Here is a 25,750-nt window from a genome sequence, read left to right on the forward strand (position 1 = left end):
AAGAGATTCTAATCTGAGGTCCCTTAACTTGTGTGTCACCAATGGTTCATATATCTACACTTCAGAACCTACCCACCCCGCCCCTCTGTTTCATGAATCACTGCCTGTTTTCCTTTCTTTGGAAAGACAGATTTCTTTTCTATCCACATAATACTTCAACTTACTCTTTTTTGTTATGATGTGGAACTAAATTTTGTGGTATTTTTAGAATAAACTATTTTATAGAGTAAAAATGCACCATTCTTATTTTTTAAAATCAGTTGTTTATGATGTTATATTATTTCTCCTTTAAAACAAAAACTTGTCTGTTTCTCCTGAAAAACAAAATTTGTTTTGTCATGTCAGCGTTTAAATTTGGCAGATTCTATCTACCTGCCAGGGTGTAGGGTGTAGATGTTAAAGTCCAAACTCTGGCATTAGACTGCCTGGGTTCTAATGGGTACCTGCGTGACTTTGGCAGACTTTTCTGGATGTTAGTTACTTCATCTGTAAAATGTGCATAATCATAATACCTGCTTCCTAGGGATGTTAGCATTAAATGAGTTTTACAGGATACCTGCACTTATGCCTGGAACAATAATACCTGTTTAAGAAATCTCAGTATGATGATGTGGACCTTAGAGGAATTTGTGAGGAAGAAGGAATTTAGCTGATCATCTTTGCATTTCTTTTTAAATAAAGTCTTCATAATGCAGGGTCCTTATGTTTGAAGTAGAAGTACTCTACACATCTAAAAATTAGAAATGTACAGTTAAATCTTTTGAAACCACTCAAACAAAATGATTTAGAGACTATCTGTCTATTGCTTTAATACAGTTAAGATTTTATTATTTATTTTGTTGTGAACCCTGTTATTTTTAGTGACTTTTTTTCTTATAATTAAGCAGATAGGGTAGGAGAAATATATTTGATTTATTAAATGTTTAGTATATAGAGTGTTGGTTAACAATTATTAAGCCCTACTATATTGTAAGTTGTATATAAGGTGTTTTGGTTATTATGTAATTACTATTGTAATTATATAATGTATTGTTTTGATTATAGCCTAAAGAGAAAATTGTTATTTCTGTTAACTGGACACCACTCAAAGAAGGCCGAGTAAGAGAGATTATGACATTTCTTGTAAATGATGTTCTGAAACACCAAGCTATATTACTAGGAAATGCAGAAGAGCAGAAAAAGAAAAAGGTAATGTTTTAACCATTCTGTGATTTACTCTAAGAAATTGTTTAATAATAAATAAAACTTATTTTGATAACAGGCTTGAAGTAATATTACTTATTTAAAGGTAATATTGCTTATTTAATACTCAATAGCTACAAACTTAATTGGTATATTTTCCTTATTTTTGCAGAGGAGTCTTTGGGATACCATTAAAAAGAAGAAAATTTCAGCCTCCACAAGTCACAACAGAAGGGTTTCAAATATTCAAAATGTTAATAAAACATTTAGTGTTTCCCAAAAAGTTGACAGAGTTAGGAGCCCACTACAAGCTTGTGAAAACTTGGCTATGAATGAAGGCGGTCCCCCAACAGAAAACAATTCTTTAACACTTGAAGAAAATAAAATACCCATATCACCTATTAGCCCTGCTTTCAATGAATGCCATGGTGCAACTTGCTTGCCACTCTCTGTACGTCGATCTACTACCTATTCATCTCTTCATGCATCAGAAAATAGGGAACTATTAAATGTACACAGTGCCAACGTTTCAAAAGTTTCTTTTAATGAGAAAGCTGTAACTGAAACTTCCTTTAATTCCGTAAATGTTAATGGCCAAAGTGGAGAGAATAGTAAACTTAGTCTTACCCCCAACTATTCTTCAACTTTGAACATTACACAAAGCCAAATACATTTTCTAAGTCCAGATTCTTTTGTAAATAATAGTCATGGAGCTAATAATGAACTAGAATTAGTAACATGTCTTTCATCAGATATGTTTATGAAAGATAATTCAAAGCCTGTGCATTTGGAATCAACAATTGCACATGAAATTTATCAGAAAATTTTAAGTCCAGATTCTTTCATAAAAGATAATTATGGACTAAATCAGGATCTAGAATCAGAGTCAGTTAATCCTATTTTATCCCCTAATCAGTTTTTAAAAGATAACATGGCATATGTGTGTACATCTCAGCAAACATGTAAAGTACCATTATCAAATGAAAATTCTCAAGTCCCACAGTCACCTGAAGATTGGAGAAAAAGTGAAGTTTCGCCACGTATTCCTGAATGTCAGGGTTCAAAATCTCCCAAAGCTATATTTGAAGAAATAGTAGAAATGAAGTCAAATTACTACAGTTTTATAAAACAAAATAATCCTAAATTTTCTGCAGTTCAGGATATTTCTAGTCATAGCCACAATAAACAACCTAAGAGACGGCCAATACTTTCTGCCACTGTTACTAAAAGGAAGGCCACCTGTACCAGGGAAAACCAAACTGAGATTAATAAACCAAAAGCAAAAAGATGTCTCAACAGTGCAGTGGGTGAACATGAAAAAGTAATAAATAATCAAAAGGAAAAAGATTTTCATTCCTATCTTCCAATTATAGATCCAATATTAAGTAAATCTAAGAGTTATAAAAACGAGGTAGCACCCTCTTCGACAACAGCTTCAGTTGCTCGGAAAAGAAAGAGCGATGGAAGCATGGAAGATGCAAATGTGAGAGTTGCAGTTACAGAACATACAGAAGTGCGAGAAATCAAAAGAATCCATTTTTCTCCCTCAGAGCCTAAAACATCAGCTGTTAAGAAAACAAAAAATGTGATAACACCCATCTCAAAACATATTAGCAACAGAGAGAAATTAAACCTGAAGAAGAAAACTGGTGAGTCTTGTTTATGAAATCTACTGAAGTATGCCTGTAAAGGGGATACTTCCTTTTGGTTTAGTTAATCTGCTATTGATAAGCTTGTATTATAGTTTTTACTTATTTGCTGGATACATTTCCTTAGCAAATGTGAATACAGCTTATGTGACATCTTGTATCTGTCTGGTTTTTCTTTGCTTTTGCTGTTTCTTGTAGATATGTTCTGATCAGATAACAAATTCTTTGATAGTAAGGAACATACCTATTTTAATCTCCTACAAGATGTACAATAAAAGATGAATTGAATGAATGGATAAGTGAATAAATGAACAAATAAGCCACTGAAAGGTCGACACTCACACCTACTGTTTGTTTGAGGCAGCCAGCTGGTTGAGCCTCTAGTCTAGAATCAGAATTGTACATATTGGGTATCTGATTTATGAGCCTATGTGAGAGGCAAGTAAGTCACCAAGAGTGGCTCTTTCTACCTCTTGACAAATCTAAGGGAACAGAGAAGGCCATTTTTCTAGATATATTTATTTGACTGATAAGGTACCTACTATGTGATGTGCATTTTTCTAGGCACTGTGTACACAGGGAGGAAAGCGATAATTCCTGTCCTCAAGTTGCATTCAGTCCTGTGATTATGCTATGCTCAGGAAATTAAGGAAGCACAGAAGCAGAGGGTTTGTGTGTAAATTGCAAGGAAGTATGAGACGGTTCCAAGAAAGACTTCCTAAAGAAGAAAATGGTTGCAGGGAGAGGGACTAATTTCTGTAAGGTTTAAGAATGAGGAATTTCTCCTTAGAAATTTACTTTTTAATTGTTCAATTCATAGAACCTTACAATCTAATAAGTATTATGTTGCAATTTAGTCATGTTCCTTATTTTCACAATTGATATAGGTTTGAGATTACTTTAAAACAAGGGTAAGCAAACTGTTCCTCTACTGGTCCAGATAGTAAACATTTTAGGCTTTGCAGGCCATATAGATCTGCACTGCAATTACTCAACTCTGCTGCACTTGTGGGAAAACAGCCATAGACAATGTGCAAATCAAGGAGTATGGCTGTGTTTCAGTAAAATTTTATTCATAAACACCGAAATTTGAACTTTATGTAAGTTTTGTGTTTTATGAAATATTATTTTCATTTTTTTTTTAACTCTTTACAAATGTGAAAGCTATATTTAGCTCTTGGAACATACAAAAACAGTCGGGAGGGTTTTTCATGGGGAATGGATGTAGTTTGCTGACCCCTGCTCTTATTGGCTCTTTGCTTATATTTAGTAGCAGTATATTTTGTTGTGAAACCTGTTTTTGAAAGAGTGAACTGCTATTCCAATAGGTTATTTGCTACTGCAATTTGTATTGCATTTTCTTTGGTAGCCACCTGGCATTATATCAACCATCTTGGTTACATATTTGGGAATCAGCCTGTTATTCTCTATCACTTTTCTAATAAGTTGGTATTAAGGGTTGTTTCTTCCACTATTAAAATAACTCTCCTCTGATTTGTCTCCATTGACTCTGTTTTAATTTGTCTCACCATATCCACCTTGGGTCATTGTAATAACTGCTTTGTAATTTTCTGTTTCTAATCTTGACCCTGTTCATTCCATTGTCCATACTGTTTTCTTAAATATAAATGAGGGTTTTTACTTCCTTGATTAAAATTCTTCACTAGCATAGAAGGTGCTTCAAAGTGATTAATAGTGGAGGTTCTGTAACTGTACTGCCTTTGTTCAAATCTTTGCTACTTACTAGCTTATGTGACCTTAGACCATGTGGCTTAATTGCTCAAAGCCTCAGTATCCTAATTATATACATTGTGGTAATAATAGTACACTTCTCATAAATTTGTTCTCATAACTGAGAAAAAGATTATGATAGTGCCTGGCACAAAGTATTTAAGTATTAGCTGCCACTATTATTTTGAATATTATTGAACTCCTCCCTACCTCTTCCAACCTCTTGTATGTCATTTCCTACGTGTATTCTTTGCTTCGTCCTTATTGCAGTTCTGGCAACAGGCCACATTCCTCATGCCTAATTTTAATTTCATAAGTTAACTCAAGTAGATTCCCATCTGGGAAGGCTCTTCTACCATTTTTAACTTCTTTTTTTACCAAACTGAGAACTACTTCAGGGCTGGGACCATATTTTTCAATTCTGCATATTCTCAGCACCTCGTAGAGAGTCTGGAATATACAGACACAATAAGTTTTGGTTGAATCTAGACTTTAGCCTCTGTAAACACAAAATAAATTGTGGTTTATGGTCTGTGACTTCTGGATGTTGGTTTGATAAACCACTGAATTCATAGCATTAGTGCCTGGAGTACAGTGGTTATTGTTTGCTAAATGAATATGATTGTGAAGAACCCAAACTTTAACTTTCAAATCACTGACCTATTTAGGGAATTTATATTTTAATGCTCTTAGTTTTGTTTTCTAATTTATTTTAGATTTATCAATATTCAGAACTCCAATTTCTAAAACAAACAAAAGGACAAAACCCATTATCGCTGTGGCACAGTCCAATTTGACCTTCATAAAACCATTAAAAACAGGCAAGTATTTATTACACTTAAACTCTCTGAAAACATGACATCGAATGAAGCATTAATTGCATTTCACATGGAAATGAATTGATTTTTGTTGTTGAATAACAGCCTGGAAGAATTGTTAAAGTGTGTATTAAAATGACAGGATATTGTGTCAACTTTCTGTTTGATAAAAGAAATAAAGACCAAATGTTCAATAGATCAGTAGGGTCACTATAGTAATTATTGTATATTTCAAAATAGCTAGAAGAGAATAACTGATGTTTCTAGCATAAAGAAAAGACAGATATTTGGACTGCGGGCACCCACCACCATGCCCGGCTAATTTTTTTGTATTTTTAGTGGAGACGGGGTTTCACCGTGTTGGCCGGGGTGGTCGGGCAATCTCCTGACCTCGTGATCCCTCCCCTCGCCTCGCAGGGTGCTGGGATTTCAGGCGTGAGCCACCACGCCCGGCCAAAAACATGGGCTGTTACCCTTTGCTGTGGTAGGGAGTATGGATGAAGTGAAAGTTGGTAAAAGGATGGTCAGAGGCCGTCACTAGCCTTGGGGAGTTTTCCAAGTGGAAAATGAAAATCACTGTGACTTCGTTAAGCTCCAAGATATGCTTCTTCGTACCAATGTGGAAAATCTAAAAGAAAAACCCACACTCAGCACTATGAATGCTGTAGGTACCAAAAACTGCAGAAAATGGGCTTTACAGATGTGGGCCCAGACAACCAGCCAGTTAGTTTTCAAGAAATCTTTGAAGCCAAAAGACAAGAGTGCTATGATCAGTGTCAGAGGGAAGAAGAGTTGAAACAGATTTATGCAGCGAGTCAAGGAGAAAGAAGCTGAAAAAGAGCTGCAGGACAAGTTCGAGCATCTTAAAATGATTCAACAGGAGGAGATAAGGAAGCTCGAAGATGAGAAAAAACAACTGGAAGGAGAAATAATAGATTTTTTATAAAATGAAGGCTGCTTCTGAGGCACTGCAGACTCAGCTGAGCACCAATACAAAGAAAGACAAACATCGTAAGAAATAATCGTTTCTCTTAATTTTCTGTTTGAGAGCCCTATCATTCTACATCCCAGCTTCCTGTGATTGTATTTGTAGCATTTAACTCTGATTGAAGTTCTCATTTTAAAAATTGGCTTGCTTATTGTATATTTTCCCTAACTAAAATGTGAACTCCTAGTGGGGCGTGGTGGCTCATGCCTGTGATCCCAGCGCTTTGGGAGGCTGAGGCAGGTGGACCACCTGAGGTCAGGAGTTCAAGACCAGCCTGACCAGGATGATGAGGCCCTGTCTCTGCTGGGAATACAAGAGTTGGCTGGGCTTGGTGGCCGGTACCTGTGGTCCCAGCTGCTTGGGAGGCTGGGAGAGTCACTTGGGCTCCAGAGGTGGAGGTTGCAGTGAGCCGGTATCTTGCCATTGCACTCCAGCCTGGGCGACAAGGGCGGGACTCCATCTCAAGAAATAAAAAGGTGTGAACTCCCTGAAGACAGGTCCTGTGTCCATCTTTTCAGATTCTGTATCCTGGCATTTAGGACGTAGACTAACACAAAGATGACATTCAATCAATATTTGCCAAAATGAAAAAACAAACATGTAACATCATGTTAAAGGAGCAGTTTAGGTGGAGAAATTTCTTTACCATAGTCCTGCTTGTGGATCCAGTAGTGACTTTTACATTTTATATCTAAATAGAAGCTTGAGGCTTTGTTGGGGACTCATAGGCATAAAATATTATGTTATACAAATCTAATTAATAGGCCTATTTTCCTTTTTAAATTCTAATAATTTCTTGATAGTTTTTATTATGATAAAAGATTGGATTTTGATTAGAACTCTCATGCTTTTATGTCAGACTTAAAACTGATATTAGAATAAAGAATTCAAAAGCTAGAGAAAATCAGAGTACAATGAGAAGCCATGAGTTGCATTTGAATGATAATATTATGTCTTACAGATTTGGGGTATACGCTAAAGTTATCAAAGTTGTAAAAATAAGGCTGGGTGTAGTGGCTTATGCCTGTGGTCCCAGCACTTTGGGAGGCCAAAGTGGGCGGATCACTTGAGGTCAGGAGTTTGTGACCTGCCCGGCTGGCATGGTGAAACCCCGTCCCTACTGATAATTCAGAAGTTGGCTGGGCATGATGGCGTGCACCTGTAGTCCCTGCTACTCGGAAGGCTGAGGCGGGAGAGTCGCTTGTACCCAGGAGGCAGAGGTGCAGTGAACAGAGATTGTGCCACTGCACTCCAGCATGAGTGACAGAGCGCTATGAGTCACTACACCTGGTATGAGCCACCATGCCCGGCCCACGATGACTTTTATACATGTTGTTAAATCATCTTACAGATTTTATAATTTGGGGGAAGAAAAATTTTACTAAATGGTCTTTTAATGGAAACTACAAGAACCAGAATCTTTGCTTTATTCACTTAAGTGTCCATTCCTAGGCCTAGAACAATGTCTGACACATAGCGGCAATTATTCCTTGAATAAATGGACCCAGCAATAGTACATTATCTATGCTATATGCATAAATTAAAAATGTAGATTATTGACTTTCAAAAAATAATTAATGTGACTTCTTACTGCTTCTGAACATGTTTGTGAGTTATATTGCTGAGGGACCTTTATCTTCTCATTCTTTCATCTTAATCCAATGTTATTAAAATTGAAATCACCAATATTATTCCATATCTAAAAATAATATCTACCTGATAAAAATTATCACTCTGCTGCATTTGAGAATAGACTTTTTAGGTAATAATAGTATGATCCATAGGGTTTTTTTAGGGCACAGAAGGATTCATGTAACAGAACATTTTATTTTCTATTTTCCCAGAGCTATAAAACATGATATTATATGATAACTATAAGGCATATTTTTACTCTGTTCATATTTTTTCTAAAAAAAATTAGTGTTTGTTTCCCATATAACTTTTAATTTTATAAGTAAATATTTGTCTCTTTCAGCTCCAGTTTTATGTGAAATAGAGTTTCCAGATTTATGTAGCATGGAGAGTTTTAATAAGTTAGAGTTACTGATTTTTGCCAGTCATTTTCTCAGTTGTTAACTTCTTTTATCTTTAGTTGATTTTTTTTGTAGTGACAAGTTTTGTTTCTCTTCTCATTTCCTTTTGTGTATATTCTATGTATATTTTGTTTTTGTTTACTATGAAAATTACATATAACATCCTAGAGTTATAACATTCTAATTTGAATTTATTTCAACTTAACTTCAATCACATACCAAAATTCTACTGCTATATAGCTCTACTCTTTTTAGGTTATTGATGTCACAAATTATATCTTTATTCATTGTACACCACCTAACATATTTATAATTACATTTTATGCATTTGCCTTTTAAATCCTGTAGAAAATAAAAAGCGGAGTTACAAACCAAAATTACAATAATACTGTTTTTATGCTTGTTTATATATTTACCTTTACCAGAGAGCTTTATATATTCATATAGCTTGCTTATTTACTTATATAGTTACTGTCTAGAGTTCATTTATTTCAACCTGAAGGACTTTAATGCTTCTTGTATGGCAAATTTAGAGATAAATGGATTTTTTCAGCTTTAAAAAAAATCTAGAAATGTCTTAATTTCTCCCTTATTTTTGAAGGACAGGTTTTCCAGCTATCAGTTTCTCAATTGACAGGTTTCTTCATTATTTTAAATACATAATCCACTGCCTACTGGCCTTCAAGTTTTCTGCTGAGAAATCAGCTGCTAATGTTATCCAGATCCCTTGTCTGTGAGAATTGCTCTTCTCTCTGAGCTTTCAAGATTTTCACATTGTCTTTTTGTTTTGTTTTTTTGGGAGAGGGTCCTGTTCTGTTGCCCAGGCTGGAGTGCAGTGGTGTGATCTTGGCTCTCCATCTCTTGGGTTTGGGTGATTCTCCCGTCTTGGCCTCCCAGGTAGCTGGGGCTACAGGCATGTGCCACCATGCCCAGCTAGTTTATTTGTGTTTTTGGTAGAGACGGGGTTTTGCCATGTTGCCCAGGCTGGTTACAAACCCCTGGCCTCAAGCAATCTGCCCAGGACTACCATTTACCCAGCAATCTCATTACTTGGTAAAGACCCAAAATAAAATAAATCATTCTACCAAAAAGGCAAAAAAAAAAAAAAAAAAAAAAGAGACATATTTAAGGTGATGGATATCCCAAGTACTCTGACCTGATTTGTATAAATTCTATGAATATATTATCACATGTACCACAAAATTATGTACATCTATTATGCATCAATTATAAAAAAGATATTCTATCAGACTTTAATGTAGTTGACTCATGGTGGTTTAGTGTTAAATAACCAGGAAATATCGCTTTACTTTTCCCCATTTTGCTCTGATTACATTTCTTACCCAAAATGCTTTCAGCTCTTTCCTGCAAGTAGTAGAAAAGCAAATATTGTTCAGTGTTTTAAAGATGGTATTGCTAGTAAAAATGACTTTTGCTGTATATTGTACAATAAGTTAAAGGAAATTTTGTTATGCAGTAACCTAATTGTATTCTTAGATATTCCCAGACACCCGATGCCATTTGCTGCAAAAAACATGTTTTATGATGAACGCTGGAAGGAAAAGCAGGAACAGGGCTTCACTTGGTGGTTAAATTTTATATTAACCCCTGATGACTTCACTGTAAAAACAAATATTTCTGAAGGTAAACGTTAAATTAATGTTTAAATTTAATAATACTTTTAACAGATAAAGATTTTTAACATCGTTTGTCATTCTTTAATTATACATAGTTATTATAATTAATGGCATAATTCCCTGTTCATTAGCCTAAATGCTTGTATAGGTAAGAATTTTTATTTACATAAATTTATATATGTAGATTTTCTTTACCAAAAGTACTGAAATATACTTTTTGTTCTCTATTCTCTCTCATCAGTCAATGCAATCAGTCCTGTGTGGCCTGCCCACTTTGGGCATATTGTCCCCACTGTTCAATACCTTAGTTTAAGAAGTATGTTGGAAAGCTATAGGATTATGAGGAAACTAAACGCCAATTCATATGAGGAATTTTTAAACATTTCAGTGTTTGTTCTGGAAAAGAGAAAACTTGGGAAAGGGACCAGCTAGAGATGTGCCTTTCAAACATTTGAAGTGTTTTCTTGTGAAAGAGAAGGAAACTTAACTTTTGTGCAGCTCTTGCATAGAAGTTATAGGGATCAATTTCAGCTGAAGATAAGGAAAAATTCTTATGAATGTTTAAATTGTCAAATCATCATATAGGCTAACTTTTAAAGTGATGATTTTCCTATTCTGGTGTTCAGACAGACACTGATTTATTTTTGTCAGAGAAGCATGTGTATAGGATTTTTTTTTCTTTTTTGCTGTTGGAGACAAGGTCTCACTCCCTCACCCAGTCTGGAGTGCATTGGCGTGATCACAGCTCACTGCAGCCTCCACTTCCCAGGCTCAAGCAATCTTGCTCCCTCAACCTCCTGAGTAGTTGTGACTACAAGTGCACGCCACCATGCCTGGCTAGTTTTTTTTTTTTATTATTTTTTATTTTTGAATAGAAGAGTTCTTGCTATGTTGCCAGAGTTGGTCTTGAACTCCTAGGCTCGAGGAATTCACCTGCGTTGGCCTCCCAAAAGGCTGGGATTACAGGTGTGAGCAATTGTACCTGGCTGGATTTTTGTATTAAAAGGGTCTTTGAATTAGATGCTCTCTAAGCAGTGATCTTAGAGATCACTTAAAAAAAAAGAAAAAAAGTTGTTTTTTTTCCAAAAGGGAGCAAAGCCCCATTTTTCGTTCTTTTCTTAAAAGAAAATGTGTTTTATAAAAGATTAAATTACATTTCAAAATTCAATTGATTTTTAAAAATTATATTCCTTAGAAACTTGACTTTTATTAATTTATAAAAAGGATGGGGACAGATAAACCAGTGAGGAAGTTAATTCATTAGTCTGGATTAGAGATAATCGTGTTTGAATTTGTGATAGTAGAGGCGGTGAAAAGTGGCTAGACTTGGAATACATTTTGCAGGTAGAGCTAACAGGTTGCGATGATAGACTGGCCTAAGGAGTAAGCTTGGAGGGGGTGAGGAATAGATTGTTTTTACTGTCTGAAATTGCATTTTATTGCTGGATTTAAGGATATGTAGAGATATTGTTTAACCAGAAACATTCTTTCTTTTGTTTTTACCCAGTAAATGCTGCTACTCTTCTTTTGGGAATAGAGAATCAACATAAAATAAGTGTTCCTAGAGCACCTACAAAAGAGGAAATGTCTCTCAGAGCTTATACTGCTCGGTGTAGGTTAAACAGACTACGTCGTGCAGCATGCCGTTTGTTTACTTCTGAAAAAATGGTTAAAGCTATTAAAAAGCTTGAAATTGAAATTGAAGCTAGGCGGTTAATTGTTCGAAAAGATAGACACCTATGGAAAGATGTGGGTAAGAAGATTGCAGAAATCTTGACATTAATTCTTTGAAAACATTCAAGAGATTTTGTGTTTTTTTCCCCCGGCTTTATTGACATATAATTGACAGGTAAAAATGGCATATATTTAAGGTATACAACATGATGTTGATATATGTATATATTATTAAATGATTATAACAATCAAGCTAATTAATGTATCTACTCACATAGTTACCTTCTTGTGTGTATGTGTGGTGAAAACATTTAAGAAGTACTCTCAGCAAATTTCAAGTATACAAGTCACTGTTATTAACTATAGTCGTCATGGTGTACATTCGATCTCCAGAATTTATTCATCCTGCATAACTGAAACTTTATACTCCTTTGACAACATCGCCCCAGTCCCTCTACCCCGTTCTCTGGCAACCACCATTCTCTGTGCTTCTATAAATTCAACTTGTTTAGATTTCACATATAAATGAGATCATACAGTATTTGTTTTTCTGTGCTTAGGCTATTTCAGTTTGCATAATATCCTCCAGATTGATCCATGTTATCACAAGTGACAGGATTTTCATTTTTAAGACTGAATAGTACTTCATTATATATAAATATATATATATTTATCATATATATTTATTTGTATATATACGTACACACACATACACATACCCCTCATTTTCTTTATCCACTTATTCACTAATGGACACTTAGATTGATTCCATATCTTGGATATTGTGGATAATGCTGCAATGAACATAAGAATGCAGGTATCTCTTCCAGATACTGATGTCCCCAAGAGATTTTGTATTTCAAAACTAGGTATACATGCTTTAGCTTTGCTGCCAAAAATCCCACATACTTGAATATGATCATGTATATTTAAGACTATAAGTGTATTTTATTTAAATTAACTTATTTCATATAAGCAAGTATTTTTTTCCCACTGATATACTCTCCTTGAAGTTTTATTTCTTGTCTCTATTTGATTATTGATTTGAACTTATTTGCCTTTGACATGCATTTCAGGAGAACGTCAGAAAGTCCTGAATTGGCTGTTGTCCTACAATCCTTTGTGGCTTCGAATTGGTCTAGAGGTAAGCATACATTTCAGGTTTCTAAAATAATTTTTTTTATTATATAGTTTTTGTAGAATAGACTCATTTTATTACAATGTGGTTTTACTTATAAAAGTTGAAAGTCATTAGGTTAGCTTGATTCATCTTTTAGTATAAAATGTAATACCCGTTAATAAATGCTTATTAGGTAAATAGACTATGCCATTATATATTATTACACCATATTGTAATACAACATTTTACTGTACAGTCTCTTTAAACATAATTTGGTGTTGCACGTAATGACAACTATAGTAAACTCATTTTTGCAAATTTACAAATGCCAAGACGAGGCTGCTGTGAATACATTTTCTAATTTAAATTTCTTAAAACCCAGTGGAGTATGTATTATTATTTCCACCTCACTAACGAAACAGAAGCTTAGATGTTAAAGCGACTTGCCCTGGCCGGGTGTGGTGGCTCATGCTGTAATCCGAGCACTTTGGGAGACTGAGGTGAGCTGATCGTGAGGTCAGGAGATGGAGACCATCCTGGATAACATGGTGAAACCCTATCTCTACTAAAAATACAAAAAAATTAGCCAGGCGTGATGGTGGGCGCGTGTAGTCCCAGCTACTTGGGAGGCTGAGGCAGGAGAATGATGGGAACCCGGGAGGTGGAGCTTGCAGTTAGCCGAGATCGCGTGACTGCACTCCAGCCTGGGCCTGGGTGACAGAGCGAGACTCCTTCTCAAAAAAAAAAAAAAAGTGACTTGCCCTATGCCAATTATTTGGTCAGGAGTTGAACCTATACCAATCTGATTAAATAGTACTCATAAAAATGTCATCAGGATTTGCATTCTTTACATAGTTCTTGGCTCTGTAATACCTAGAATGTTGAAACCAACTGAATTAGAAAGATACTATTAGTAATTGGCTGTTTAAACACATTTTTATTAAAAGTATCTTTTGTGCGTCTGTATTCTTTAGTTTTTTGCTAGTATGCTTTCACATTTTTTCTAGGTTTCTTACCTTCTTAATGTAGGGTCTCCCATTACTATTTCAGTTTATTCCAGGTTTTGGAATAGAAGAGTCTTTGGGACCGAACAGGATCTTTGTAATAATCTGACTTTTATATACCAATAAATTGAGGCCCAGAGAGAATAAATAATAAGCTTACTGTGGTTACACAGCATTGTGGTGTCATTGCTGGGATTTCTTATTTCAATTCCAGTGTCCTTTCCCTTTGAATAGTTGGCAAGTTACAGATCAACTAGCTCTGCTTCACATATGAAAGAATTCTGGAACCTTAATTGAAATAGAGCCCCCCATATTTGGGACATAGCTTTTTTGTGGCAAAAATAAAATCAAGAACTTTGTGTGGAACCTTGCAATGCTTTTTAAAACCTCTTGGATGTAATTTGTATCATCTCCACCCACATTCCATTGGCCAAAGCACGTTATGTAGCTAAGCACAAACTAGTTAGGAATGTATTAACCTCCCACAAGTCACAGCAAATTTATGGCAGGTGGTGGGGATGTATAATCTTTTTACAGGTACCTTATTACTACACCCTAGGATTCTTTAAATAAATGTACATGAGGATTTTAAGAAAATTTCAAAGGCCAAAAAAAGTAAATAAAGTTAAATTCCTCTATTTTGGTAGGTAATAATTAATACTTTTCCATGCTTTAATCTTTATATTTTGTCAATGTAGGGTTGCAGAATTTGATATTTTTTAAGTTTTTTCTAATTGCTTTAAAAATTATTAATAATAAGCATGCTAATGTTAAACTAATTTTATATTTAAATCATTGATTATAAACAGCCCTTTGCTTTCCAAATTATCTTGGATGATTTGCAGATGTTTTCTACATTGATAACTATCATAAAAATGTGAATATTTAGGTTTCTGTTATAACTTCACGATGTACTTAATGGGACAGTTATAAATAAATTTGAGCAACATGCCTATATTTGATAGTTCTTTAACTTAAATGAAAAAATTAAAATGGGAATGTTGCTTGTCAGATGATTAAGACTTATCTTAGTCCTGAGCTTTGTCTTTTTGCATTACAACATATACTATATACAATAAGATATACATAAATCATATATGCGTAGTTTAAAGAAGTTATTTAGCAAATAACCATGTCATTGAGAAAGTAGAACATTGCCAGTTCCTTAGGTTATGGTCTGCCATTCCTCAGTCACTTCCCTTTGTTTCTTAGAGATAGCATAATTCTGACTTTGGCTTTAATTTATTTTCAGACAACTTATGGAGAACTCATATCTTTGGAAGATAACAGTGATGTCACAGGGTTGGCTATGTTTATTCTGAATCGCCTACTTTGGAATCCTGATATAGCAGCTGAGTATAGACACCCCACTGTTCCTCACCTGTATAGAGATGGTAAGTATCTCTGCCTCTCCTACATTCTCTCCACACTATACATGAATGGCTTATTGTCATTCTTCCTGTTTCTGTTTACATTTTCCTTTCTCAAAGAAACCAATCTAAATAAGTCTCTGCTTCTTGTACTCTCCCTTCCTCCACCCTCATTCCCCGTTAATTCCTCCATCACTATTTATAATTCTATCTGTTGTCTCTGCCCATCCTCTCCCCCCAGTAGGTTGTAAGTCCTATGGGGGTCATGTTTGTTGTAATTTGGTACTGTATATCTAACACCTACGACGGTGCCTGCATGTAGTAGGTGTTCATTAAATATTTGTTGAGTAAGACCAACTAAATCTCTTGATGCCTCTGTGCCTGTTTCCTCATCTATGAATTGAAAATATTAAGTGGTGCATACTTGTCCCATAGAGATATTGGGAGGATTAAATGGATTTATACACATAAAGCACTAAAAAAGGCACATAGTGTTTTATTTGTGCTTGCTACCCCACACTTTTTGTTTTACTAACACCTTATTATTATTATTATCATATTTTAAGATGAAACCTACCTTTCATAGATTAACTTGCTGTGCTTTTTTGTACTTTATTTAAGGTCATGAAGAAGCTTTGTCCAAGTTTACATTGAAAAAGTTATTGTTGTTGGTCTGTTTTCTTGATTATGCTAAAATTTCCAGACTCATTGATCATGATCCTTGTCTCTTCTGTAAAGATGCCGAATTCAAGGTATGCTTTTCATTTTATGCTTTATATTTTATATTTCCCATTTACGACTTTTGCTTGCTTTTATGGTATGTTTTCTCTTTAGAAAAAAATTAGTTTTCCAAAGAATAATACTCAGGGGAGTAAAATAGGAATGCCTGTCTGGTGAGTCCCATCAGTAATTCTAACCATCCCTGGTTTTTATTGGTTTACCTTTCATCAGCACATTATCATTACTCTTAATTTTGACTTGAAAATGGATTAAACTATGCTTCTGAAGATTTAATTTTTGAGAAAATTTCTTCCCTAATTTTGATGTAGTATATAATCAAGTTAATGCTAGTTTTTATAGTGTATTATTATGAGCAACTTTTAGAAAGATCTTAAGTTGGAAATATGTATGAAATTTGCATTATTAATGTATAATATGAAACTTTTTATATTATTTTTATATGTACAGAATTATTTGGAGGATTTGTTTTTATTATAAGCAAAATTATAATATTGGAATATAATATCTGGAACTTATTTCTTTATAGGCTAGTAAAGAAATCCTTTTGGCTTTTTCACGAGATTTCCTAAGTGGTGAAGGTGACCTTTCCCGTCACCTTGGCTTATTGGGATTACCTGTTAACCATGTTCAGACACCATTTGATGAATTTGATTTTGCCGTTACAAATCTTGCTGTAGACTTGCAATGTGGAGTGCGCCTTGTGTACGTATAAGAAATAGAATTATTTTGCTTAATGGAATAGACTAACATTTTCTGGAAAACACTTTTTTTGTAATTATTCAATCTTGCTCTTTCATGTAGTACAATAAATTTAGTACTGAAAAAAATTGAGGTTTTTTTTTTTTCAGGGAAGTGGTACATCAATGTTATGTCCAGAAACCTTGTCTCCTATCCACACCTTTTTTCCTGATGGCATGTGACTGGGACTCATGGATAATAATTACTGATGTCTCAGAATAGGAGTTGGGAAGATCATTAAACTAATTAAAATATCAAACATTGAAATAACACTTTTTTTTTTTTTTTTGAGACGGAGTCTTGCTCTGTTGCCCAGTCTGGAGGGCACTGGCAAGGTCTCGGCTCACTGCAAGCCTGCCTCCTGGGTTCAAGCCATTCTCCTGCCTCAGCCTCCGGAGTAGCTGGGACTGCAGGTGCCTACCACCACGCCCAGCTAATTTTTTGTATTTTTAGTAGAGACGGGGTTTCACTGTGTTAGCCAGGATGGTCTCGATCTCCTGACCTCGTGATCCGCCTGCCTCAGCCTCCCAAAGTTCTGGGATTACAGGCATGAGCCACCGTGCCTGGCCAAAATGACACTTTTTATTGACAGTGGTTTCATGAATTTTATATCATTTGAGACCATTTTTAGTAGTATTAACCTTGTTTTACATGTGAGGAAAATAAGATGAAGTGGTAGAATAGATTGCCCAAGTTTTTCCACAGTGGAATTGAGACATAAACTCATGAAATCTGACTTCAAATTACACAATATTTCCTCAATAACAAACTGGAATGCTCAAAATTGGCTTTGGTATGTATGATGGATAGCCAGTTTTGCTTAGAAGGAATGGCCTTTAGCATTTTGCCATGATTGGCCTCTTTAGGGTATCTGGGTTGGAGATACTCATTTTATTTCTAGGGAACTCTCCAAAATATATATTATATCCTTATCAAGGAAGCACTTTTGGGGTCAAGGCAAGAGATTTCTTTAAAGCAATGAAAGTTTTTTTCTCTGTGTATTTAGGAAGTTGTTATGCCTCAAAACAGCTAGTTAAATGTTGACGTATGGGGAGCACAGATTTAATGGTCTTTATAAAATATCTCTGCTACAGTAAAACTTACCAAACTCTTTAGCTGACCCTGGTACATTTTTGTCAGATTTTAAATTGCTTATATTGTAGCTAAAATTAATTGCAGGCAGTCTTCATGTTAAAATTCATGTTGTCTAAAACTCAACTGAATAGGAAAGAAGCTATTTGGATATACTTTTTAATTTCTTTGTTTCGACTAGAGATAACTTTAGAGTATAAACTAGAAAACCTTATATCCATGTTTCATGGAGACCAGTTGAAAGAACTGTGAATATTTAGAGAAATAGAACAGAAGAGAAAACTCTGGGACATAAATGTTTTCAGATATTTGAAGAACTGTCTTATAATAAAAGGTGATTAAATTGTTTATTGCCAAGCAAAATAAGTATGCATGAACAATGAAAGTTTCAGGAAGATGAATGTGGGTTTGGTTTAAAAACTTGCCAATATTCAGACGTGTCTTTATCAAACAACCGGTTCACAGTGTCGGAAGGTTCAAGCAGAGGTCAGAGGACCGCTTGGCCAGAATGGAGGAATTCTTTGACATTTATGAGGATGAGATCCTAGATTTTTATGAATCTCCGGTTTTTGAAAAACAGTTTATATGTCCCTTGCCTTCTTTTAGGCTAAATTTCCATGAACATTCTTTTCTTTCTGATCGGTATTCTCACAAGTTAATAGTCTTTTTACTGCAGCTTTGTCTCACTTTAGCAGTTCCATACAAGCTAAGATCATTTTGCTTAAAATATTTCACATTTTTTTTAGCTGGTTAATTTGTTTATTTAATAAATTCAAGCTACCACATCAATATTCTGGCCAATAGGAATTGTTTTTATACTTTTTCCACTTTCTAGGAGGAACAAGGATTGGTTTAATGTTCAGTGCTATTTTTCCACAAAGAAAGTCCCCCTCCTTTTTTTTTTTTTTTTTTTTTGAGACAGAGTCTCACTCTTGTCACCCAGGCTGGCATGCAGGGGCACGATCTCGGCTCACTGCAGCCTCTGCCTCTGTGTTCAAGCGATTCTCCTGCCTCAGCTCCATGAGTAGCTGGGACTACAGGTGTGCACCACCATGCCTATTTAATTTTTGTATTTTCAGTGGAGACGGGGTTTCACCATGTTGGCCAGGCTGGTCTTGAACTCCTGACCTCAGGTATCCACCCACCTCAGCCTCCCAAAGTGTTGGGATTACAGGCGTGAGCCACCGCGGCTGGCCAGAAAGCCCATTTTTATGCTTTTACAGGAGTTACTGAGGATTTAGCACTGTTGGATGTTGATGTTATTTAGTCGGTTAGGAATTCTAAGTAGTTAAGAGATCAATCTTGTATAACCAAATTTCTGTTTTGATAAGTGTCAGCAAAATGACTGTTTTATAAATCTTTGAAGTCACTTGAGAATGCTTTGGGATGGTTACTCTATTAATGCCATGAGTGATGGGTTGGTCTACAGTTGACTGGATGGTTGGCCTAGAATTATCTTAAGTCCCTTTCTTTAGAGACTATGGTTGTATAAGTAATTCTACCAGCTTTTTGTTAAAGACAGAAATCAGTTGGGGCTTGCTTTTTCTGTCTTTGTTAGGTAGATACTCAAATATTCGTGTGTGTATATATACATATATTTATATATATATAGGAATTACTGTGGAAACTAGTAAAACTGGATTTTAGGTCTCATCTTAGTTTTGCCATTACCAGCTCTATGACCATAGGCAATTCATTTAAGCTCTATGGGCCTTAGTTTCTTTATCTAACAATAATTAATTGTGGGCTTTACCATGATAACTAAAATAAGAAAATAAAGCACTTGCTTGATGTGTACAATATAGTACATCCCAATAAATGTGCTTCCTCTCTGCTCTACATCCCTCTCCTCTCTTTTCTGTCCTTTCGTTTCTTTCTCTTCTCTGTAGAGCCCCATTATTTTGTTGATGTGTGCATTTATATATGTATATCTTATTTTCTTATCATCTGTTCACACACTTCAATCCCAAACTTAAAATAAGAACTCTACTTGCCGACTATGGAGCAACAGAGTTTTGAGAGAGTTTTTTGAAGTCTTTCTGATCATAAAGCCCTGTAACTGTTGGGATTTATGTGGGAAATAACTATATTTCAGTGAAGGGTTTTTACATATACGTTTTTATGATAATTTCATCTGAACATTTTATTACTGCCAGGCGAACCATGGAACTTCTCACACAGAACTGGGACCTCTCAAAGAAACTCAGGATTCCGGCAATAAGTCGTCTTCAAAAGATGCACAATGTTGACGTTGTTCTTCAAGTTCTTAAATCACGAGGAATTGAATTAAGTGATGAGCATGGTAAAAACTGAGTAGAGGTAAAACTTATTCTCCTCACTGAATATTGATATGTGCGTATATTATGCTAATGGACAACCTTTTCTTTTATAGGAAATACAATTCTATCTAAGGATATTGTGGATAGGCACAGAGAAAAAACTCTCAGGTTGCTTTGGAAAATAGCGTTTGCTTTTCAGGTATTATACATTTGCTACATCTTGTATTTTTTATCAATTTTGATTACTGATTTATAAAAACAATTTGAATCTAATAAAGAATAACAACAACAACCATCATTTAATAAGGTTTATTTTGCCCCAGTAACTGTGATAAATGCTATATATATATATATTTCAATCTAATCTTCACCACACCTGCAAAGTAGGTGTTATGTCTACCTCTCAGATGAGGAAACTGAAACTACAGTTTACATCATTGATAAATCCCATGTGGCCCCAAATCCCATGTTCTTAACCACTAAACATTTTATCACTTCAGTGTAGATGGTGTTTGCCTTTGGGGAAAAAAAAAGTGACTGTTTTGTACTAAAATATCCATTTCAGGCACTTTATTTTCTTTGATTTTTTTAACTTCCTGGTTTAAAACATCTACAGTTTCTCTAAATAGAAGACAATTACTTTGATTTCTGTGGGTTAAAAATAATCTATGGAAAATATGAAGGTATTTATCTTTTTTTGTGTTTGTTTTAGGTGGATATTTCCCTTAACTTAGATCAATTAAAGGAAGAAATTGCCTTTCTAAAACACACAAAGAGTATAAAGAAAACGATATCTCTACTATCATGCCATTCTGATGATCTTATTAATAAGAAAAAAGGCAAAAGGGATAGTGGTTCCTTTGAACAATATAGTGAAAATATAAAGTTATTGATGGATTGGGTAAATGCTGTTTGTGCCTTCTATAATAAAAAGGTAAGTTTCTTTGTTTTTTGTTTTAACCCAATATATGTTAATAAATTTTGATGAAAGTCACTTAAACTTAATGCCTGAAGTCTTTTCTTGAATTTCTTAGTTCATCTGTGTAAGCAAACTTTCCCTCAAATGAGTGAATGTATTATCATACACTGTATTTCATCTAATCTGTCACCAATTGTGTGATACATGATAATTTTATCACTAAGAAAAGAAAAATGTGCCCTAGATGGAAGTCTTAGTAGAAGATGCTTGCATAGAACTGGGACATAAAAGAATCATATCATTATTATAAAGGTCAATTCAAATAAGCCCACATTCAGAAAGGGACAACTAAGAACTTACCACTAGTTAGAGGAAGAAGAACAAAATTTGAGTCTCTCTATAATCATTTGTTAGGTTGACACTGTATTTCTGTATGAAGTATACTTCTTAGTGTAAATATATGAAAAAAATTTCCCCTAAACACGTGGATAAACTATCTGGTAATAAATATAAGACAGAAACAGTGATACACAGTATGTATAGCTAAATATGGTAAGCCTTGCAATATGATTATACCAAGAAGTTATTAGTACAAAAATTGTTAAACATATGGATAATCTTCTATGTTTTAACTAAATACTAGAGAGCCATGGTTGATAATCGGTATTAATTAATTCCATATTTGGAATTTGCATACTAGCTAAAATTTCTTTTTAATGCCAAAATTAGTAGTCGCAGTATTTTGTGGTCATTTATTGACGTGTGTGAATGCCTGGGCCCTCATAGCCAGCTGATGTCAAACAAGGTGGTGCTCTTTTTGTTTCAGCTCTTATACTGTAAACAAGCGTCCTTTTCAGGACCTATTTAGCATTGTACTTTTTTGCATTTTTGTGCTTTTTGTTGGTGAGTTCCCTGTTTAAAATGGCTTTCAAGTGTAGTAATGAAGCTCTATTCAAGTGTAGTAATGAAGCCCTGTCTAGTGTTCTTAGGAGAAGACTGTGATGTGCCATATACAGAAAATATATACATTAACTAATTTTAATGCAGGCGTGAATTATAATGCTGTTGGCCATGAGTTAGTGTTATTGAATCAGAAACACCTGTGAACAAGGTTATGTGCGGATTGGTTGATAAACATATTATAACCAGAGGCTCACAGGACACTAACCTTATATTTCTCCTCTATGCAATGGTTCAATATTCACAAATAACGAGAATCCACTCTCATTGCTTGTTGTTGTAGTTTCCTAAGACTACCATAGCAAATTACAACAAACTAGGTGGCTTAAAGTAGAAATTTATTCTCTCACAGTTCCAGAGGTTAGAAGTCTGAAATCAAGGTGTTGGATGTGCCATGCTGTCACATAAAGTTCTAGGGGATACTGTGTTTTATTTTTTTCTTTTAAATTTTAGAGTTTACCAGTCAAACTTGCCATTACTTGCCTTGTAGATTTGTCACTCCAGTCTCTGCCTTTATTATTCACAGGTATTCTGCAAACCATTATGTCTATATTACTTTCTAAATGCGGTTAATTGTTTTTCTGGCATTTTCAATCAGGTGGAGAATTTTACAGTGTCTTTCTCAGATGGCCGTGTGTTATGTTACCTGATCCACCATTACCATCCTTGCTATGTGCCATTTGACGCTATATGTCAGCGTACTACTCAAACTGTGGAATGTACGCAAACTGGTTCAGTGGTATTAAATTCATCATCTGAATCTGATGACAGTTCTCTGGATATGTCACTTAAAGCATTTGATCATGGTTAGTCCCTTTTGGTTACTTTTCCAATTTTTTGCCATGTCTGATTTGAAGCTACGGCTAATTTCTCCTTTCCTCCTACATAATAGAAAATACTTCAGAGCTATACAAAGAGCTCCTAGAAAATGAAAAGAAAAATTTTCACTTGGTTAGGTCTGCAGTTAGAGACCTTGGTGGAATACCTGCTATGATTAATCATTCAGATATGTCAAATACAATTCCAGATGAAAAGGTAAGTAAAAGAAGAGTTTCTAATTATTAATTCAATAATAAAGTCTCGGAAGATGATAGTAAGTACTGTATTCTCTGTTGATATTCTGTTTTTATCTTTTGTGGGTTTTTTTTAGGTGGTTATTACCTATTTGTCATTTCTTTGTGCAAGGCTTTTGGATCTTCGTAAAGAAATAAGAGCTGCTCGACTCATACAAACAACATGGAGAAAATATAAACTAAAAACAGATCTCAAACGCCATCAGGTACTCCTAGAATATGAAACTACTATAGTGTGAATTATGCTTTAGAAGATATTTGTTGATTGATTTTTTATATGATTTTACATTTTATGGATGTATGGCATTATTAAGATAAATTTAGTAATTGTGTATATGTATTTTGGGTTGGGGAGGTATGAGTATTTCTCCCTAATTGCTAATATTCCCTTCATTTGATGTATCTTCCAGTCTGTCCACCCCTTCACCTAGTCTGTTCCAGGGGAAGAGGAATAACTTAATCTGCTTTTTAAATTTGTGAGGAATACATAGGGATGCTTGACTCAGCTCTTCCTTTCCTCCTATTGGAATCTAACCTGCCTCTGGAGAGCAGGAGCTTTCCATTAATTTTTTATTCTGTGCTGTATGAGGCTTGACCTCAACTAGTGCTGCCTGGGCCTGAGCATCAAGTGTCTGATTTTGTGATTTAACTAGTAAGCTTAGTTTGTTTGCCATGAAGCTGTCTTCTACTTTATCCTTTATTAGTTTTAAAAGTGGTATTTTGGTTTCTGCTATTAATTTTTCAAAATGTTAGGATCTGGGCATGAGAATAGAGATGTTATTTATTGTTTCCCTTTGTGACCCCGATAGTACAAAAATTTCATTAATGTAAAAAATTTTTTTCTTAAGTTCTGAGAAAATTGTTATTTTTAATAATCTAAGAAACGGCCTCCTTGATCAAGTTGAACAAACTATTTCACTCTTTTTGTCTCCCTATTCCATCTACTAACTAATATTGTGTTTATTTGGAAAACCAAAAAAACTAAAATAAAACAAGCATCCATGCCTAGTAAAATTTATCATAAATATTTCAGAAATACATTCCACCCAATATTCCTTCTCAACTTTGAAATATAATGCATCTGTGATAAAGTTCTTGGTAGCTGTGTAAACCAGATAAATTTTGACAACTTTCAAACACAATATGTGTTTTTTCATTTCACACCAGACTTGGAAATAAGACTAATTGAAATAATTTTCTTTTCCCCTACTCAAACTCTTCATAGTAAAGTTTGGGAAATAGGCAGGGTCTTAACACTCACAAATGGTCTTTTCTGCTACTGTATATGCTGTGTGCCCTATAGTGCCCCTAAACTCAGGATCTGCCTCCCTGCCTACATATCACTTGGAGAATAACTTCCTGAAAACTTTCCTAAAGCAATTCCCCTAGAAGCTTCCAATACTTCTAGGGGAATTGGAAGAGTTCAGGAAAGTGTCTCCCCTGGCCAGTCCTCAAGCTATTTGATTCACCCATTGTATATTGCATTAAATGAGAGTTTTAGAATTACACGAGATAGATATATATATGTATTCTGCTTTTATTTTCTGCTCAAGATAGCCTTGTATTAATCAGATTTTTTTTTTTTCTTTTGGAGATGAGGTCTCACTCTGTCACCCAGGCAGGAGTGCAATAGCGCGATCTTGGCTCACTTCAGATTTTGTCTCTTGGGTTCAAGCCATTCTTGTGCCTCAGCCTCCTGAGTAGTTGGGATTATAGGTGCATGCCACCACGCCCAGCTAATTTTCGTATTTTTTGTAGAGACAGGATTTCACCCCATTGCCTAGGCTGGTCTTAAACTCCTGGCCTCAAGTGATGTGCCTGACTCTGTCTCCCACAGTGCTGGGATTATATGCATGAGCCACTGCACCCAGCTTTAGTCTGATATTAACTGTAGAATTTTCTCAGCTTTTTGCTAGTGAGATCCCTTTTCTTGATTTATTTCCTTAATGCAAATAGAAGTTTCCATTTTTTTGAAGGATTAAGAGAAGTTTTTTTGAAGAATTAAGAGAAGTTTCTATACTTATGGTTAAACTTCTTGGACCCAGTCAGACCACTGCTTCTCTCCTTTTTCTTGGTGACCATACTCCCTCTTTTATACAATTACCTCACATCCAATTATATCTTTCCATTTTCTATTTAGAACATTAAGCAGCAGGCTCCCTATGTTATTGCAAGCTACTAAACATATTAACTTGAGATAGCTATTTTTCAGGTTTCATATTTTGCTTTTATGTTATAATTCATATAAATCTATTAAGGTAGTGGCTCAAACTTTTATAGTGACAAAGAAACTTTGTCAAGTAGCTAAAATTACCTGATGAACTATTGAAGCATCCCCTGGTACATTACAGCTCTCAGTTCTTCCTGTCAACAAATAGCCATAAACTCCAAAGCAAAAGAAGTCCTAGAATTTGGCCCTATATATATGAGGCAAGATAAAAGAAATAAGCTGGTACCTGGCTGACTCAACAACAGTCTGATTAAAAAGGGTCAATGACCATAGGCATGGAAACTTTTATCATCGGTATATGTAATTTTCAAATACTTGCTAAATTTGGTAATATATTTGCCTCTTCTAATTTATTTACTTTTCATCTTTAAATTCTCTAATGGCATGTAAAGTTGTATTTTAGTTCTATAGAGATGATCTAAAAACTGAGATAAGTTACAATTTACTTTAGCCTATTTTGTCCATGAATGCCCTGACCCTTACAACTTTTGTCTCAAATGCAATATACTTCT

General features: G+C 34.8%; 1 protein-coding gene and 1 long non-coding RNA gene across 6 annotated transcripts in view; one reads left to right on the forward strand and one right to left on the reverse strand.

Annotated features, from left to right (window-relative positions):
- The window catches only part of ASPM (assembly factor for spindle microtubules), a 62,454-nt gene that overhangs the window by 1,556 nt on the left and 35,148 nt on the right, over positions 1 to 25,750 (forward strand). For 4 of the 5 annotated variants that reach the window (XM_019022509.4, XM_055385997.2, XM_055386966.2 and 1 more), the window contains 15 exon segments: positions 1,045 to 1,188; positions 1,355 to 2,831; positions 5,279 to 5,383; positions 9,899 to 10,045; positions 11,546 to 11,791; positions 12,789 to 12,856; positions 15,089 to 15,230; positions 15,828 to 15,958; positions 16,474 to 16,649; positions 19,934 to 20,079; positions 20,170 to 20,255; positions 20,769 to 20,990; positions 22,534 to 22,741; positions 22,828 to 22,970; positions 23,086 to 23,214. In XM_019022509.4, coding sequence (XP_018878054.3) covers positions 1,045 to 1,188; positions 1,355 to 2,831; positions 5,279 to 5,383; positions 9,899 to 10,045; positions 11,546 to 11,791; positions 12,789 to 12,856; positions 15,089 to 15,230; positions 15,828 to 15,958; positions 16,474 to 16,649; positions 19,934 to 20,079; positions 20,170 to 20,255; positions 20,769 to 20,990; positions 22,534 to 22,741; positions 22,828 to 22,970; positions 23,086 to 23,214 — 3,570 coding nt within the window. 5 annotated transcript variants of the gene reach the window in all.
- Positions 1 to 25,750, reverse strand: part of LOC129531705 (uncharacterized) — a 40,998-nt gene that overhangs the window by 969 nt on the left and 14,279 nt on the right. The window lies entirely within an intron of this gene.

This window comes from Gorilla gorilla, chromosome 1 (assembly GCF_029281585.2).
Source record: "Gorilla gorilla gorilla isolate KB3781 chromosome 1, NHGRI_mGorGor1-v2.1_pri, whole genome shotgun sequence".
Taxonomy (NCBI): Eukaryota; Metazoa; Chordata; class Mammalia; order Primates; family Hominidae; genus Gorilla; species Gorilla gorilla.